Here is an 18,463-nt window from a genome sequence, read left to right on the forward strand (position 1 = left end):
GCTCATTGCTGCATCTGACCCGACCTTGTTGGTTTTTGTGCAGTTGGATAACCATGTTGAGGAACTTGGGGGGGGGGGGGGGGCAACCGAGTCGCTCTAGTATTTGCCAAAGCCCTTTCCTGCTCACGGTGTCGAAGGCTTTGGTGAGGTCAACAAAGGTGATGTAGAGTCCTTTGTTTTGTTCTCTGCACTTTCCTTGGAGCTGTCTGAGGGCAAAGACCATGTCAGTAGTTCTTCTGTTTGCGCGAAAGTCGCACTGTGATTCTGGGAGGACATTTTTGGCGATACTAGGTATTAGTCTATTAAGGAGAATCCTAGCGAAGATTTTGCCTGCAATGGAGAGCAGCGTGATTCCCCTGTAGTTTGAGCAGTCTGATTTCTCGCCTTTGTTTTTGTACAGGGTGATGATGATGGCATCATGAAGGTCCTGAGGCAGCTTTCCTTGGTCCCAGCAGAGCATGAAAAACTCATGCAGTTTGGTATGCAGAGTTTTGCCGCCAGCCTTCCAGACCTCTGGGGGGGGATTCCATCCGTACCTGCTGCTTTGCCACTTTTCAGTTGTTCAATTGCCTTATATGTCTCTTCCCGGGTAAGGACCTCATCCAGCTCTAGACTCAAGGGCTGTTGAGGGAGCTGGAGCAGGGTGGATTCTTGGACTGAGCGGTTGGCACTGAAAAGGGATTGGAAGTGTTCTGTCCATCAGTTGAGGATGGAGATCTTGTCGTTGAGGAGGACTTCGCTGTCTGAGCTGCGCAGCGGTCTTTGGACTTGGGGTGAGGGGCCGTACACAGCCTTTAGTGTCTCATAGAAACCCCTGAAGTCGCCAATGTCGGGATTTGGCGAGGCTAGTCCACCACTCATTTTGGATCTACTGGAGTTTGCGCTGAAGATGGCTTTGCAAGGTGAGCCTGGTCGCAGATCGCTTCTTTGCCATTAGCTCCTGGATTTCCTGGTTGTTTTCGTCGAACCAGTCCTTGTTTTTCCTGGAGGAGAAGCCTAGTAGCTCTTCAGTGGATTGCAGTATGGCTGTTTTCAGCTGATCCCAGAGGGTTTCAGGAGACGTGTCCGTGAGGCAGTTTGCATCCTCGAGCTTTGCTTGGAGGTTTTTCCTGGAAGTTTCCTCTCACTTCGTCTGACTGCAAGTTTCCAACTTTCTGGGGGCTCCACTGTTCTTGAACTTTGGCTTGAAGTGAAGGTTGAGCTTGCAGCGAACAAGCTAATGATCAGTGTGGCATTCCGCACTGGGCATGACCCTGGTGTGGAGCACATCTCGTTTGTCTCTTCCTCGCACCAGAACGTAGTCTAGGAGGTGCCAGTGTTTGGATCGGGGATACATCCAGGTCGGCTGTCTCTCTGCTGGAAAAGGGTGTTAGTAATGACAAGCCGCTGTTCTGCGCAGAGCTCCAACAGGAAGCGCCCGTTGTCGTTGCACTTGCCGACACCATGCTTACCAAGGATTCCTGGCCAGGTTTCTGAGTCTTTGCCAACGCGAGCGTTGAAGTCGCCAAGGATGACAACCTTGTCGGCTGTAGGGGTGCGTTGGATGAGGTTGCACAGATCAGTGTAGAACTTGTCCTTTTCTGCTGGTTCCGCCTGAAGGATTGGAGCATAGGCACTGATGAGAGTGATGCGTCGCTTGTTTTGAAGGGGGAGTCGCATGGACATGATCCAGACAAGTGGCCAGTCGGGAGGTTTTCGAGTTTGGAGGCAATGGAGTTCTTGACCATGAAGCCAACACAAGATAGGCATTGTTCAGCCTGAGGCTTTCCAGACCAGTAGAGTGTGTAGCCCGTGCTGTGTTCTTGGAGGCTGCCTACATTTGCAAGGCGGACTTCGCTGAGAGCGGCTATGTCGATGTTGAGTCTGAGGTGTTCATGTGCGATGAGGGCAGACCGACGTTCAGGTCGGTGGCTGTCAGCCTTGTCTAGCATGGTTCTGATGTTCCAGCATGCTAGCTTGAGTTTGTGTGCATCTTTTGAGGGGGAGGACGTGGACATGTCCTCGGGCCTGCGCAAAGGAGCTTTTAGGTGGAGTGCAGAGTGCACAGTACTGGCCCCACCCTTTACTTCCATGGTTTGTGTGCCATGGCCAAGCAAGCTGGGACGTGGCAGCAAGGTCCTCGGGTCGTAGGAGTGTCCTTCTCCTATGCAGGTTGCTTAACCGGGCTGAAGAGGCCTGCCTCCCCTTTTAGGTCAAACCATATCTGGAGATCTACGACCGCTGTCCACAGTTATGGAGTGGTGCGCCCTGGAATCGGCCTGCGTGCGTTTACCTCTGCCGCGGCCGAGTGCTGGCGGTGCGGGCGAGCTTTCTTCTGCCCCTCCTGCTGGGCCCTGGAGCCCCCAGACAGGCAGCTCGATTACTTCCACACCTGGCTGTACCACGCAGGGTCGAGTGGGCAGGAACTCAACCTTTCCCACGCCTTGCAAAACATCCCGGAGGTTCCCCAGGCAAGGCCGCTCTGGTGGGGCCCAGACTTGGGGCTCGCCCCTGGCCCAGCCTGTCCGTGTTTGGTGGGGGCCCGCTGACCAGCCAGGGCTCCGGGTACAGGGTGCAAAAGCCACTAAACTTGACTGCTTCACAGGGAAGGGGGCCCATGAACTAAGGGACCACAGAAGGTTGAGAATGGCTGTCAATCCTCCATCTGTGCCAAACCAAGTTGCCTACCTGAGATCATCCTATTTGCCTGTGTTTGGCCCATATCTCTCCAAACCCTTCCTCTTCATGTACCTGTCAAAGTGTCTTAATAAATGGTATCTGCCTCTACAGCTTCCCATTGCACAATTAATTCCACCATTGCCTTCTTTGGTAAAGTTTCTGGATTTCTTGCTTGGTTGGGGAGAAAGTAGGCACTGGGGCTAAGTGGGAAAATGGATCAGCTCATGATGAAATGGTGGGGTAGACTCAGTGGGCTGAATAGCCTATTTCTGCTTCTACGTCTTATAGTTTGAATTGCACTTTAAAGAATATGTTTGAAGTTTATGACTTGGCCTCAGCTGATATTAATGTTAGTGTTCTTTTAGGGTCTATGAAGTATTGTAATAGGAGTCACGGCTGCTGCCAGTCACAAGGCAGTCCAATAGGTTGTATGGAGAATATCATATTCAGCTACAGATGAGTTACATACCAGTAGAAGGTCACGACATTTTAGATGAGTGTATCGTTGCTAAGACACCAATCTCTGGTGTTATCGGGTTTATTTAGCTGTTGGTTTGGAAAACAATATTTAAGCAAATCTATTTGATACTTTGCAATCCTTATGGCATACAGACATGAATAAAAAAAAAGTGATGTCAGTATTGAGGTCGGGAAACACGGACTCTTTCTTCTGCCGAGCTCTTTCAGCTTTGTCTGTAGTCGATTGTGATGCTGCTCTCATGCCGTTCAATGTGAATTTATTTTGAGTGGCAAATTTCATCTGCATCACTGAGATCTAATCACCAGATTTTATGCACATTTTACTCCTTTTGATGATGTAGCCATCACTCTACATCAGCCATTCTCAACATTTTTTTGGCCATGGCCCCACCAGGATCCTGCTCAACCTCACAAGACAGAGCAAAAACAAAAGTCCGGGACATTGTGTCGCATGAGCTACGGTTTGCTGATGTCTGTGCACTAGTTGCCCACTCCCTCGAAGGCTTGCAGGAGATCACCAGTCACTTTGCCAGGGCTGCCAAGAGCTTTGGATTGACAATCTTTCTGAAAAAGACAAAAGTTTGGCACCAATCAGCCCCTGGGTCAAGCTACGAAGAACCAACCGTCCTCATTGACGATACTAGTCTCAATGCTGTCAACAAGTTTTGCTATCTGGGTAGCACAAGAACATCCTCAACTTCTCGAGGTGTAGAAATTGTCAAGAATCAGAAAGACCTGCTTTGCTTTTGGTCAGCTGAAAGATTGGGTTTGATCACAGAACATCAGGTTGGTTACCAAGGGCAAGGTGTACAGAGCCATTGTCATATCAGCCTTGCATTATGGATGTGAGACATGGTGCCCATATTAGAGTCACTTACATCAGCTCGACCAGTTGCAGAAGTGTCATCTACGTTCTCTGTTGAAGATCACCTGGCGAGACAAGGTCTCCAATACTGAGGCCCTTTCTCTAGCCGGAATGCCGGTAGTTTCAACCTTGGAGATGTCAGCCCAACTATGCTTGGCAGGACATGCTGTCAGAATGGCTGACAGAAGACTGCCCAAGGACCTCTTGTACGCCCAACTGTCCAATGGTACCCAAAAATGAGATTTTCTGCACAGGAGCCTCAAGAAAACTGACATTGCCGCATCTGGGAGAATCTGGCTCAGGATTGTTCACAGTGGAGGGACGCCATCAGAAAAGGTGTGGACGCTGCTGAGAGGCAACAGAGGAAAGGCCCAGGGAGTGCTGTAACAGAGCTGCTGCCCCGCCAGGGCTCACCTGCCAAGTATATGGCAAGCAGGGCCTGAAAAGGATCGGCCTATACAGCCATTCCAGGACACACGCATCAAACCCCACAAGCTGACTGAAAGGAACTATCATCATCCGATGGGATGCATTGCCAGAGAGAAGAGGACGCTGCTCAAGTTTATGGGTTCCTTTCCCTGTGAAACTGTTAACTTTTTATTTCCTGTACTTCTCTCCTACTGACTTCATAAAAAATAAAAAATAAAAATATTTGTGTTGCATGAGAAGAAGAAGAGAAAACAAGGATTTTACTTAAATGTGCTGTGGCCCCGGGCTCTAGTTTGAGAATGGCTGCTCTGCATTGTTCTCTTCCCTGTAGGTCTGAGAAGGTGCAGTGGAATTGGATACCTTGATGGCAGTGGTTAAATCAACTGGATAGTGATCCAGAGCCCTGGACAAACAGCCCAGATACCTGAATTCATAACCCACCTTGTGGCTGTGCAATTTAATTAGCCCAAAAGAATCCATGGTTCACTCACATAGCTCAGGAGATGAAATCTATCATCTTTATCTGGTTTGGTCAGGGTGGAATCCTAAATGGGATAGGGTGGGTTTCAACCTCATGTGTTTGAAATTTTTAAATGTTCTCTATAGTGGTTGATAAAGCTACTCTGTTGTAACTTTCTTCCCAAGGGGTACTCGGGAATGGCCAATAACTGCTGGCCAGGCCAAAATTCTGAAGCATAAAAAAAATTGAATCCCTGCTTTATGAGCAGGACATGGTTTTTTTTTCCTGTAGATTAGGCAGGGATGGTGGAGAGAGAACCGATTTGCATTTCAGGTAGTGACCTATCATGAGTCTGATGTGAATGTTAACACTTTTTCTCTCACCTAACAGATTAAGCTTCTTTTCCTCTCTCCCCCTTCTGTCAGGCAGAAGGTACACTAGTTTGAAAATATAAACTCCAGATACAAGTACAATTTCTTGACTGCTGTTATCAGACTCTCAAATGGATCTCTAATAGGTAAAATATGAAGCCCTCGCACTGTTTTTCATTGCATGTATCCAGTTTGTTTATTGCCATCTGATTGTGCATATGCAGATAAAACCCGACAAAACAGCGCATCTCCGGCCTATCGCACGCACACACGCACGCACACGCACAGGTACACAGTACACCCTACATACAAATGACATGTATGATCCAAAATAAATGTACCAATATCTAAAAATAATTTACGAGTTTCTATGATTGTTCAACTGTCCCACTGCCTATGGGAAGAAGCAGTTTCCCAGCCTGATTGTCCTGGTTTTTATGCTCCTGTACCTCTTCCTTGAAGGTAGTGGGTCAAAGATTCTATGGGCTGGATGGTAAGGGTCCTCAGTGCTGGCTTTTCCTCTATCTCTTTTCCTCCAACTCTCCCCCCATCCCTTCTTCTATCAGAGACCTACACTCAATCCTCTTGCCCTATCACTTAGTTTTTTTTCTTTTCTACTCTCCCATCTATATCTACCTCTTGCATGTTAGCCCCTCTTCCCCTTCCCCCACCTTGAGGCCCATGCCTATTTTTGCTTACACCTGACGAAAGGCCCAGGCCTGAAACACTGGTCGCCCTTTACTTCCTGTGGGTACTGCATGACCTGAAGAGTTTCTCCAGCACTTTTGTGTATTACACGCCACTCCAGCATCTGTAGACTTTCTTGTTTAATTTCTTCAATATGTTGCCTGCCTTTCCTATGCAGCAGGAGGAATTATTGGAGGGGAGAGAGATTTGTTTGAAGTGCTGAGCTGCATTCACCATCTTCTGATCTGGGGCACATCCTCTTTCTCCTCTTTCCAGAATCTGTAATAGTTTGCTTTTGAAACACACCATGAGAAAGTGCTGCTCCCCTTTGTTCTGTTGAGTTTGATACAGCTAAGTTGCTTGTTCAGTCACTCCAGAAACCATGTAGGCCACACAGTAGTTTTTCTTGATTAAAGCAATTGTAGTAGACAACTGTAGCCACTATAATTGGTGTTCATCTTATTTAAAAATCAATGAAAATAATCTGTTAATTAAGCAAGTCAACAACTGAGTCCAAATTTTGTCTTGTGCACTGAGGAACAGTGAAAAAGTTTGTTTTGCATGCAACCCAGCTCGTCCATCCTTGCAGAGTACAGCAATTAAAAATATAGTGCAGTGTCATAGAGAGCGATCAGTTTGAACAGATCAAAAGCAATATTTACTCGTGTGAGGTTTGTTCAGGGGTGTGACAACAGTGCAAAAGAAATTCTAAATGTGGTGGTGCATGATCTCACGCTCGTGAATACGGGAAGAGGGAGAAAGAAAGGAGTGTCGTCAGGATGGGACATATCTTTTAATATGTTGGCTGCTTTTCTGCACCTGCTTTTTAGATGTCAATTAAACTAATCACCCATTTTCAAGTTCAGGCAATGCCCTGTGCTTGTAAGGAAAGTGAGACCACAGTAGTTACATTTATTGAGGCACCTTTGGCCAAGTATTGATCCTTCCACATTCTGGCTCGGAATTGCTTTTATTTTAACAATTACATGTGTGAAATAACTTAAAGGATCTTTTCTGCTTTAAAGGGCTTGTTTTTAAACCAGGAGTAGAAAGCATAGGGATTTAGAAAGGAAAATGCAGACTCAGGTCTGTTTCATACCTTCAAAGGAAGAAAATCAATAAAGCAATTTTAGATTGGCAGTGAGGGGGGGGGAGAAAAGCAAAGATTTACATTTATATTATTGTTCAAATCCCTTTTATGACCTTCTGAAGCATTTTGCAGTCCCCAATTATTTTTGTAGTTCAATGTCAGCAATGCATTACGGGTACCTGCAGATCACAGATGTGGCAATGATCAGATACTTTTGATAATGATGGGCAAGGAGAAACATTAGCACCATATATACCCCTTGCTCTGTTGTATCTGTTTGAAGGTGCAGATGGTTCTTGGATAATGAGCCCACAGTGAGAAACTGATAGAACTCAGCAGATCAGTTAGCTTCTGTGGAGAGAAATGGTCAGTCAACGTTTCAAGTTGGGACCCTTCACCAAAACTTCACCTGGGACGTTGACTGACCATTTCTACCCACATGCTACCTGACCCTCTGAGTTTCTCCAGCATCTCAATTGTTTTCTGCAGATTCCAGGATCTGCACTTTTTTGAGCTTCTCTGGGACTTGGATGCATTTTTTTCCTAACAGACTCGCTCAGTACTATCAGCCTTGAGTTATTTCTTTATCTCTGGGGTGAAGTTTGAGTCCACCGCTTTCTGGTTGAAAAACTGAAATGATAATAAAGGCGGGGAAGTCAAAGGTTAAGAGAATTCACGAGAATATTAACTGTGACGAGGAGCTATTGTTAGGTGAATTAATGTAGATTGAAGGATGAGTGTGAATGACCAAAATATGTGGGTGTTCACAGGAAGGAAGGCTGTTAAGGTTGGAATACTCAGGTCAGGAGGGTGACCAAGATATTGAGGATATTTGTGATAAAGTGGTGTATGGGATTTAGAAGTAGGGCTTGGAAGTTAACTGAGGTTAGGTGAGATGCAAACTAGAGGACGTGTGAGGGATGAAAGGGGAGAAGTTTAGGGGGAAAATTGGGGGAATTTCTACACTCGGGGAGTGCTGGAAGTGTGGAACAAGCTGACAGCTGAAATGGTGAATAGGGGCTCAATTTTAACATTCAAGAAAAATTTGGACAGGTAAATAGATGAAAAGAATATGGGTGCAGGTTAGTGGGTCTGGGCAGAATAATAATTCAGCATTTCTAGTCTGAGGGCTGCAGGGCTTTTTGTGCTTTAATTTTCTATGATTCTAAGTTACGAGTAGCTCAGTCCCGCAGACTCTGGCTGGGGTAGAATTGGAATTGGCACAGTGCTGAAGAAGCTGAAGGTAACATGGAAACATGCTTAATTTAGAACTTCCCAATATTTCATAGGAGGTAGTTACAGCTTTTCCTGGGTGAACAGTCTCGGCAAGGCAGCAGATAAATGCGAAGAGGGATGCAGATATATTGCAACCGTATGTATCTCTGCAGATATTATTGCTTGGCCTCATGGGTGAGGTGGTGAGGAAGAGGCCACGGAGCAGGTGCTGCTTTCTGCCCACGACATGAAGTTCATTTGAACCAGGTTCGTTTTCGGAAAGTGATCCGTCCTCGTGTTCCAGAGCTTTTGCCCGCTTACCCCTTATGTTTCTTGTAGGCAAGCAATGGTGATCTTGCTGAAGCTGTGGCTTTTCTGACCGAGAAGAATGCCAAGGCACCACAACAGGAAGAAACCTACTACCACACAGGGCAAACTGGCAATGATCGATACATCAGCGTGGGAAGCCAGGCTGACACAAGTAAGTGATGTATGGAGGATGGTGGTTTTGGAATGCAAGCCTTAACAACAAAGAGCAAACGAAAGAACATTTTGAAGTGCTTCCAAGCATATTAAACAGGGCAGATGACTGCCTTCAGTATGTCTCTAACCAAACATGTCAAGTCGTCCATAACTGAGGATGATGGCATATTCTATATTTCACTATGACATAGGAGGAGCTCATTCGAGCCATCAAGTCTCTTCCAGCTCACTGAGCCATCCGTTCCTCCCACTTGAGATAGATAGGAGACTGCAGATGCTGGAATCTGAAGCACATTACACCCTGATGGAAGAATTCAGTAGGTCAACCAGCATTAGTGAGAGAAAGACAACAGCCAACGTTTCAAGCCAAATCTCATTTATCGAGACTGGTTAAATGTGGTATGGATGCTGGTGTAAAGAGGACAGGGTAGAAAGAGTGAGGCAGGTGCCTCATTTGAGATTGGTGAATGAGGGGGAGAGGTGAAACATGACAGAGGCAGAGAACTGGCAGGTATCAGACAAAAGGGGAGAGAGATAAGAAAGGGGTTAAGTGGAGGAAGATGAGTGATACATATGGGGAGTGGGCGATTAGAAGACAAAGGCTGCAAATGCTGAAATCTAATAGTTCAGAATGGCTGTAAAACAGCAAACTGAAGCTGTGGTTGAGAGGAAAGGGAGCAAGAGAATCAACTGAGATGTGCGTGGAAGTGGGGGGGGGGGGAGTGGAGAATAGGGATCATCAGAATGGGTGGAGATGAACGGGGCCAAATAAGGGTTGAGGAAAGAGAAGAGCAGAAGAGATAGAGTTCCCATATGGGGTCCCTCTCCCATCCTGTCCTTTACACTGGGTTCTCGACTACATTTAACGAGTTTTGATAAATTATTTTGGCTTCAAGCGTCAACTACAATTTTTCTCCCACTGATGCCATTTCTCCCACAATTTTTTTTTCCCAGCAGCCTATTAAAAATAATAGGTAAATGAATGCTAATATTGTATGTTTTGGTTTTTAATTCTTTCTTTGGATGAGGAATTACAAATTCAACCAACATTTATTGTTCCCTGTGGTAGTGAGTTGTTTTTCAGGACTGCTGTGTGGTTGTTGGTATGTTTGCAGCTATTTAGTGATGCGAACCGTCTTGTGGATAGTTTTAGAATTGGTCAAGTGTGGTGTTGGATGTTCTTCTGTGATGGACCTGAGTAATGGATGGGATTTTCTCACCATTCACTCAGTTTCTCCTCAGCATTACTGAATTTCAGCTGTAAAATGAAAACTGAAATTGAACTGATTAAGTCACAGACTTTTCAATACTCCAGTTAGGAAGCACTCACTGTTAGAGTGAAGAAGTATTCAATGCTCATGTAATGTCGAGGCCTGGATGAGAATCTAAAATGAAATTGATAAATTATTGCAATTTAGGCATGTGTCAAAAGATCAACAACTCTGAAGGACTCAATGGGGCAAACTAGTCTGTGCCTGTGGTTTTTTTCTAAGAGCTATGAAATCGTGCTTATATCGATGGAGATAAAATGGAGTTCAGCAGAGATAAATTAAACAGTGTCGGTTCAAGAATCAGAACCGTAGAGTTACATGGTTTAGAAACCAGTCCTTTGGCCCAACTTGTCCATATGAATGTTATTTCCTCAATTTCAGTCGGTTCATGGTCAACAAATAAATATGTATTGCAGATAATCCCACTGAATGCTTATAACCAAATGAAATCGTTTGATCCATTGAATGGTCCCAAAGTTTTTGAATAATCTGCAAGACTAATCATCACATTTGGACTGAGTACATTGTCTTTAATTGGCTTTATTTTTGCTATATTTTTGGGGGGTGGTTCTTGAATCTAGCTTCTGTGTGACAGAGATGTTGATGCATTGCCAATTAGCCAGAGAGGGGAGAGGGAACAAATCAAGAAAGTTGCAGCCTTGAAACGAAGGCCACTGCGTCATCTCCTTCAATGTTTTTAAAGGTGAAACTAGTTAGCACACTGGGATCTGATTAAAAATTGAGATGTTGGTCTGTTTTTATCGACTACAGGGTTAAATGGTACAGATGTAGATTCTGAACCTCTGCACTCAGTTGCATTACAAAACAAGTGTGCTGCATTATCCTTGGTGGATTTATTTTGGTTTATCTGACACTGCTGGTTTGGGACATTTTCCCCTGAAGTTAAAAGGTTGGTGGGGGGAGGGGGGGAGACCATGTAGAAGTTTATAAAGTCACAAGAGACACAGACGAAATAAATGGTCTTTTTCCGAGCACAAGGTAATCTGGAGGGCAAACAATTTAGATGAGAGGGGAAAAATGTAAAAGGAATCTTCAGGGGGGTGGAAGGTATATGAAATAAGCTGCCAGTGCATCTGGTGGTGGTGGGGTAATTGTAATATTTAAAAGACATTTGGGCAGCTCAGTGATAGGAAATGTTCAGCAGGATTAGGGTTCGAATGGAAGCCAAGTAGGACCAGCTCGGTCAGCAGGGGCAAGGTAGATCGAAGGACTGTGGAACTCTGTCTCTCATATCTCTTAATTTCTTTTTTTGGTCACTAAGTAGACTCTTGCAGCAGGGGATACATTCTACCTTCTCCTTGAGACAGAAGATTGAAGGCTTGACCTCTGGCCTCACTGGGCATCTACATAGAACGTAGAAATCTACAGCACACTGCAGGCCCTTGTCCCAGTGTTGTGCTGACCTAATAAGCCACTCTAAAAATTGCCTAGAATTTCCTTGCTGATAACCCTCCAGTTTTTCTCAGTTCTATCTGTTGTGCAAATGTCAAGCTTGCTGAAATATCATCTGCATGTTCTGGACTTATTATGATTTTAGCCTACAGAGCACACTGAGACCTCTTAGTGTTCAGGAAAAGTCTCGAACAATCATTTGACCTGAAAGCAGACTATGTTCCAAAGATCAGTATGGCTGTACACTATGTTCTGCTTCTGCACCCCACCCTCTGATTTAGTGATATTAATCCTTTGTGAATTACATTTTGCTTGGTATCATTTCAAGGATGCCTTGAATTTAGCTGTCTTTTTGTTTAACTGAGGTGTAGATTAAAAGTAATTTGTAGCATCTGCAGCCTGCATATTGAGGCGTTGTAATTGTGTGCACATTCTGACCAGCACAGAATTCCTGAAATAATTTTTCACTGACTCAAATACTTCATTTTTATCGCCCCTTGTGCTTGTTGACCTACATTGGTTCCAAGTTTGTCAGTGACCTGAATTGAAAATGTTCACATGTTGCAATCCTGTCACACTCTCTCAGTGTACCAAATGACCCTGCACTCCTCCACCTGGCCTGCCATCTGGAATTCCACTTAAATTTATTAAACTTATCCATCTCTCCCTTCTTCGAGACACAAACAAAGTTTTGGTGATTTTAATCTCTTTGCGGTTTGGACTTGTTTTATCGTGCTTCCGTGAAGTTCCAAGTGATATTCCAGCAATATTTCTGATCCAAATTAAAGTAGTCTTTTTATGTTATCAAAGCTTTTCTCCTCTTGATTAGCCCATGATTTGTCACAGGGAAGAATCTGCCCAGAGTAAATGGGTTTGGATGTAAACTGGCCTGTGGGCTGTTGTGAAGATTTAGAGAGGTGAGGTTGTGACCATTTATTAGAGACTGAAAATGTTGCACTTTGATGGTTTCTTCAGTATGTTTTCCACGACTGGCTGACTCTGATCATTGCCCTCATTCAACATCACAGTTTGACTGCTATCTGTACTTTCCTTTGTCAAATAATAGCTTGTATGTAATATGTTGTTGAGCCAGCTTTCAGTGCGAGAAGTGCAACAGCTCAGTGAAGACCCATTCAGCTGCGATCAAGTTTCCAGTTTCGGCATATTAATGCATGTCAGTTTCTGCTCAGAATGGTGAATAAATTCTGTACCCTTGATTGTACCAAAACATTGATTATGTATCTATCTTTGTTATATAAAGGGTGCTCCTTGACCTGCTGAGTTTCTCCAGCAATGTGTTTTTACTGTGGATCCTGTACCGTTTAGTTTTGCACTGCTCAATTTCCTTTCCCTTCCAGAGCCACAATTTAATTACCCAGTTATCCTCACCAACAACCCTACTTGCCTCCTTATTCAACAATTCATTCATCATTATTTCACCAAATTTTCAAATTTGTTGATTACGCAACAATTATCGGTTGAGTTTCAAAAAGCCAACGTTTCTAGTGATTTGATCTGGAACAACTAACACATCATTGAAGAAAACGCATCAATATTGCTACTTTTTTAGAAGGCAAAGGAGGTTTGGCACGTGCGCCACGGAGAGCAGACGAGCTGGGTGTACTACAGCACGGTACAGGAGCTGTTCTCCTCAAGATCGGAAGAAGCTACAGACGGTGGTAAATGTGGCTTTGAACATCACGCAAACTTGCCTCCCCTCCTTGGACTACATCCCAGTTGCTCGTCCAGAAACATATTGAAGGATCCATCACACTTGCAGACACTCTCTTCTCCCTCCTTTCATTGGGGAGAAGGCTAAGGAATGTGTATCAATGGACAGTCATCAGGCTCCCGAATAAACCCCACAACATTGCTCTCACGCTGTCCTTGCTTGATGCTGATTGATCTTTGTTATAATTCTATACTCTATTATAACTCTGCTTTTTAAACGGCTGTATGAATGTTAGAGATAACTTGTTAATCAACTCACCAAAAGACCCTTCTTACTGGACGAGGTATTTTGTGACAAATAAATTTAAACTAGAGCTTCTAAAAGGTAAATAACCTTAAAGGTTAAAATTGATTCTCTCCCCACAGTTGCTGCTTCACCTGCTGAGTATTCCCAATATTTATTTGTGTTGTACTTTCGGTTCTCTACTTGTAAGTGGGCAATGTGGCAAGTGAGTAGGCCAAGCCTGTGCCCTTGATTCATATGTTCCTTAAAATATATATTGTATTGTGATCTCCCTCTATCCTATTAAGGATCTGTTACTGGAGAACGGTTCTTTCAAGCTCTTGCAACCTTCCCCTCATCTCGTGTTCCAGTTTTTGCAAGCAAGCCAAGGAAGTATCTTTCAGCAGAAGAGCTAGGCTATGATGGAGAGGCCATTTCTGTTCTCAGAAACCTATTTTCCAACACAACTCATTGAAGACAGAAATGATTTTTTTTTCCTTTTCCCTTAATAGTAACAAGAAGGCAAGCTTTTCTTATTAATTGTGTCAAGGCATCCCAACTTCTAATTTCTACTATTAGGTTGGGGAGGGGGTGGGGTCAGGCTACCTTATTTAGTTCAGGATTAGTTTGTTAGTTTAGATTATACAGCTTTTGTACTCTTTTATTATCTGAACATAGAGCTGTTGGGAATCGATTACTGTTTGTTTATAATGTATATGCGTTTGATTTATAATCTATAATCTCGCATTCTACATATTATGTTTCTTTTTTTTGTATACTTAAAATAAATAAAAAAGATTGGAAAAGAAGATGGCAGGCCTGCCAGACGTAACCAAATTCAGAACAGACTAGGAATTGAAACTGGGGCTTTACAATATATGTGCCCTTTTACATGATTGCATTGTGGCCACATTCATGACTGTCGCTTGTTGTTCTCTTCCATTGAGTCAAGATCGCTTGGCATCTTGTGCTTATTGGCAGCTTCAAACTAACTAATTAATCCCACTGTTCCTGCTCTTTCCTTGTGGCCTTGCATTTTTCCATTTTAAATGAATATATTTCCCTTTGGAAAGATACCATTCAGTCTGCGCTGACTGCTCTTTCATTTTTAAGATTTTAGATGTTAACTCATTGACTTGGAAAATAAATTCACCTCCCCCCCCCCCACCCCCAACGATTTTCATGCCAATTTTATCTTTTTGCTTCATTCCACTCCCAGGAGATGACTCTTTCACAATTATTCCATTCCTGTTTTCTTTTAAAAACCCCACCTGAAGCAGTAATGTTCCCTGAGTTGTAGGTCATGGGCACTCTAAGATTTTTGTTTATTTCATAATTCCGATACCAATCTGGCAGTAGAGGGAAAACTTGTTTTTGTTGGTTCTTTTCATCCTATTTACCTTTTTACGTCCTTGATTGTCGTGTGGCTCTCTATCTATTTGGCCAAAATGTGTCGTGTAATTAGACCATTTATTGACATCAGCACTGCAGGGCTCTAATGAAAAATCACATTTGAGCAGAATCTGCTCATGGTAACTTAACCTTCAGCAAACATGCCCTGCTGCTGCCTGACTGCATGTCTGCTATCAAGGCCAGTCCTAACACCTGAACAAGGCAAGTTTAATTTAAAATTCCGTGTTTCTAAATTAGTGAGGAATCAAGACTTGCAACTCGTGTTCAGTATTATTTTGTGAGCATTTCAGATCTTTTGCCACGAGTCAAACCCAATTTAGTAAGAATTTTTGGATGGCAGCATTCTGTGCAGTGCTGTAGAATTTTGGAATATCTTGCTGGCTCATTCTCTTGTACATCTCACTCAGCCGATTGATTGAAATCCTGGTAGCTATGCCGACAATATCATGTTACCTGTGCTTTCTGATTCAACCCACCCTCCAAAAATAATGTGAGTCTAATTGGATGATTGTGTTTGCGTTCACAGATGTTATTGACCTCACTGGAGATGACAAGGATGACCTTCAGAGAGCGATTGCTCTGAGTTTGGAGGAATCCAATCGTGCCTTCAGGGAGACTGGTATCACAGATGAAGAGCAAGCCATCAGCAGGTGAGCAATTAGATGGCCATCTCATCAATTTCTCAAAGTTGATGGTGCAAGGATGGTGGAATTTCTGCAACGGTTCTTTAGCCCAGGGCTTCTAGCTTAGAATGGTTTGCATATGAACAGTTAAAATATAATGATGCACCCCAAATCCCACTCAGTGCTGTTTTATCGATTCTGTCTGAATTATTGTAAGGCTGGTAACTTGTTCAATTGTAATGGAGACTTTGGCGGGGGGTGGGAGGCCAGACTCAAACAGGTCTAACCTTTCTTTCCCCCCTATCCCCCACAGGTCAGACTCAAACCTGGATGGCATTAACATAGACTTCTCAAGTTTCTGCTTGCCTACTCTCTCCCTCCCTTCCCTTTCCTCCTTGGCTTTAGCCCTCCACCACTTTTCCTCTCTATTCACAGAGCCACTCCTCCTCCCCTGTTTGCTGCTGTGCTCTCCTTTCCTTATCCACCTATTACCTCCTTCCTTTGGAACCTTGCATCTCCCCTACCCCTCCCCCCACCCCGACCATTTTGTTCAACACCGGGCTGAAATGTTTCCATAAATGAAGGGCTCAGGCCTGAAATGTTGGTTATGTATCTTTGCTGTATAAAGTACAGTATTTGACCTGCTGAGTTTCTCCAGCATTGTGTTTTCACCTCAAAACAGATCTTGTGCTGGCAGAGTGGGATTAAGAGGCAAAACCAATTTCATTGCTATACTCCTTGGATTATCAGGAGAAACGAAGAATGATCTTCCAGGCACAGTAGAATTCCTAGTGCTTCCACTACTAGCCTCCTCTCTGCCAGAACAATAGCAACCACATCCTGGTCTTAGCTAAGCTATGCTTGTTAGATTCCATTCTTGCCTCTTCAGGAGTTACTCAGAATTCACCAGTTACTAAACTACCTTCGGTTTACGCAAGGGTGCCATATAAACCCCTTTTAGTTGTTCTGCCATTTATTAATGATTTGATCTTTGGCCTTGGATGCTTTCCTGCCCCTGATTATCCCACAATCTAAATATTTATTTTACCCTTAATTATGCAAGAAGCCGATTCTGCTGAGTGAAAGATTTGTAACCTCCTGAACAAAAATTCTTTTTCTCAGTCTTAAATTGAACCATAGAACATTACTGCACAGAAACAGGCCCCTTCGGCCCTTAATTATTTTACCTCGACCCACTGACCTGCACCCAGTCTTTTGCCCTCCATGCCTCTCCCATCCATATACCTGTCCAAATTCTTCTTAAATGTTAAAATTGAGCCCGCATTCACTACCTCATTTGGTAGTTCGTTCCACACTCCCACCACCCTCTGTGAAGAGGTTTCCCCTTTCACTCTTAATCCATGTCCTCTGGTTTTTATCTCACCTATCCTCAGTGGAAAAACCATACCTACATTTACTCTGTATGCCCCCTCAGAATTTTAAGTACCTCCTTCAAATCTCCCCTCATTCTTCTATGCTCCACAGAATAAAGTCCTAACCTGTAACTCAGTTCCTAAAGTCCAGGCAATATCCTAGTAAATTTTCTCTGCACTCTTTCCATCTTATTGATATATTTCCTGTAGTTGGGTGACCAAAACTGCACACAATACTCCAAATTTGACCTCACCAATGTCTTGTACAACTTCATAACAACCCGACTCCTATACCCAATACTTCAATTTATGAAGGCAATATGCCAAAAGTTCTCTTGACAACCCTTTCTTCCTGTGACACCACTTTCAGGGAATTTTGTATCCATATTCCCAGATCCATCCTCTGCTCAGTGTCCGACCATTCACCATGTATGTCCTTTCTTGGTTTGTCCTTCCAAAATGCAACATCTTACACTTGTCTGCATTAAATTCCATCTGCCATTTTTCAGTCCACTTTTCCAGCTGGTCCAGATCCATCTGCAAGCTTTGAAAACCTTCCTCACTGTCCACAACACCTCTGACCTTATTGTCATCTGCAAACTTGCTGATCCAATATACCATGTTAGCATCCAGATCAAAGAGCAATGGTCCTAGCATTGATCCCTGTGGCACACCGCTAGTCAGATGCCTCCAGTCTGAGAAGCAATCATCTGCCATTACTCTCTGGTTTCTCCTGTCCAGCCATTGTCGAATCCAGTTCATCACTTCAACGTGAACACCTAGTGTCTGAACTTTCCTGGCTAACCTCCCATGTGGGTCCTTGTCAAAGGCCTTACTAAAGTCCATGTAGACAACATGCATAGCCTTCATCATCTTTCCTAGTAACCTCCTTTAACCAATTTACAAGATTGGTTAAATACGACCTACCACATACAAAACCATGTTGACGATCCTGAATCAGTTCCTGGCTATGCAAATAATTGTATATCTATCTCTTAGTTGTAGGTAAGTTATTGGCAAGTGTTCTGATGTCAGGCTCACTAGCCTATAATTTCCAGGGTTACTTTTGGAGCCTTTTTTAAACAATGGAACAATATGAACTATCCTCCAATCCTCCAGCACCTCATCTGTGGCAAAGGACATTTTAAATATATCTGTCAGAGCCCCTTTAATTTCTACACCAGCCTCCCTCAAAGTCCAAGGGAATACCTTGCCAGGCACTGGGGATGTATCCACCCTCATTTGTTTTAACCATATAACAATTACAGCACAGAAACAGGCCAGTTCGGCCCTTCTAGTCTATGCTGAACGCCTTCTTCCACCTAGATTCATTGACCTGCACCCAGCTGATAACCCTCCACTCCTCTCTCATCCATATACCTATACAACTTTTCCTTAAATATTAAAATCAAACCTGCATCCAACACTTTGGCTGGAAGCTCTTTCCACACACCCACCACTCTGAGTGAAATTCCCCCTCATGTTTCCCATAAACTTTTTCCCCTTCAATGTCAATCCATGTCCTTTTGTTTGAATCTTCCCCACTCTCAATGGTAAAAGCCTGTTCACATTGACTCTATCTGTCCCACTCATAATTTTAAATACCTCTATCAAATCACCCCTCAATCTTTTATGCTCCAGGGAATAAAGTCTAAGCCTGCTCAACTTTTCCCTATAG

General features: G+C 43.8%; 1 protein-coding gene across 6 annotated transcripts in view; it reads left to right on the forward strand.

The window, feature by feature from the left end:
- Positions 1-18,463, forward strand: part of usp25 (ubiquitin specific peptidase 25) — a 177,135-nt gene that overhangs the window by 30,354 nt on the left and 128,318 nt on the right. For all 6 annotated transcript variants that reach the window (XM_069889045.1, XM_069889047.1, XM_069889050.1 and 3 more), the window contains 2 exons: positions 8,595-8,736; positions 15,316-15,439. In XM_069889045.1, the coding sequence (XP_069745146.1) occupies positions 8,595-8,736; positions 15,316-15,439 (266 nt within the window). The remainder of the gene's footprint in view (positions 1-8,594; positions 8,737-15,315; positions 15,440-18,463) is intronic.

Source organism: Narcine bancroftii, chromosome 7 (genome assembly GCF_036971445.1).
Source record: "Narcine bancroftii isolate sNarBan1 chromosome 7, sNarBan1.hap1, whole genome shotgun sequence".
In the NCBI taxonomy this organism is placed as follows: Eukaryota; Metazoa; Chordata; class Chondrichthyes; order Torpediniformes; family Narcinidae; genus Narcine; species Narcine bancroftii.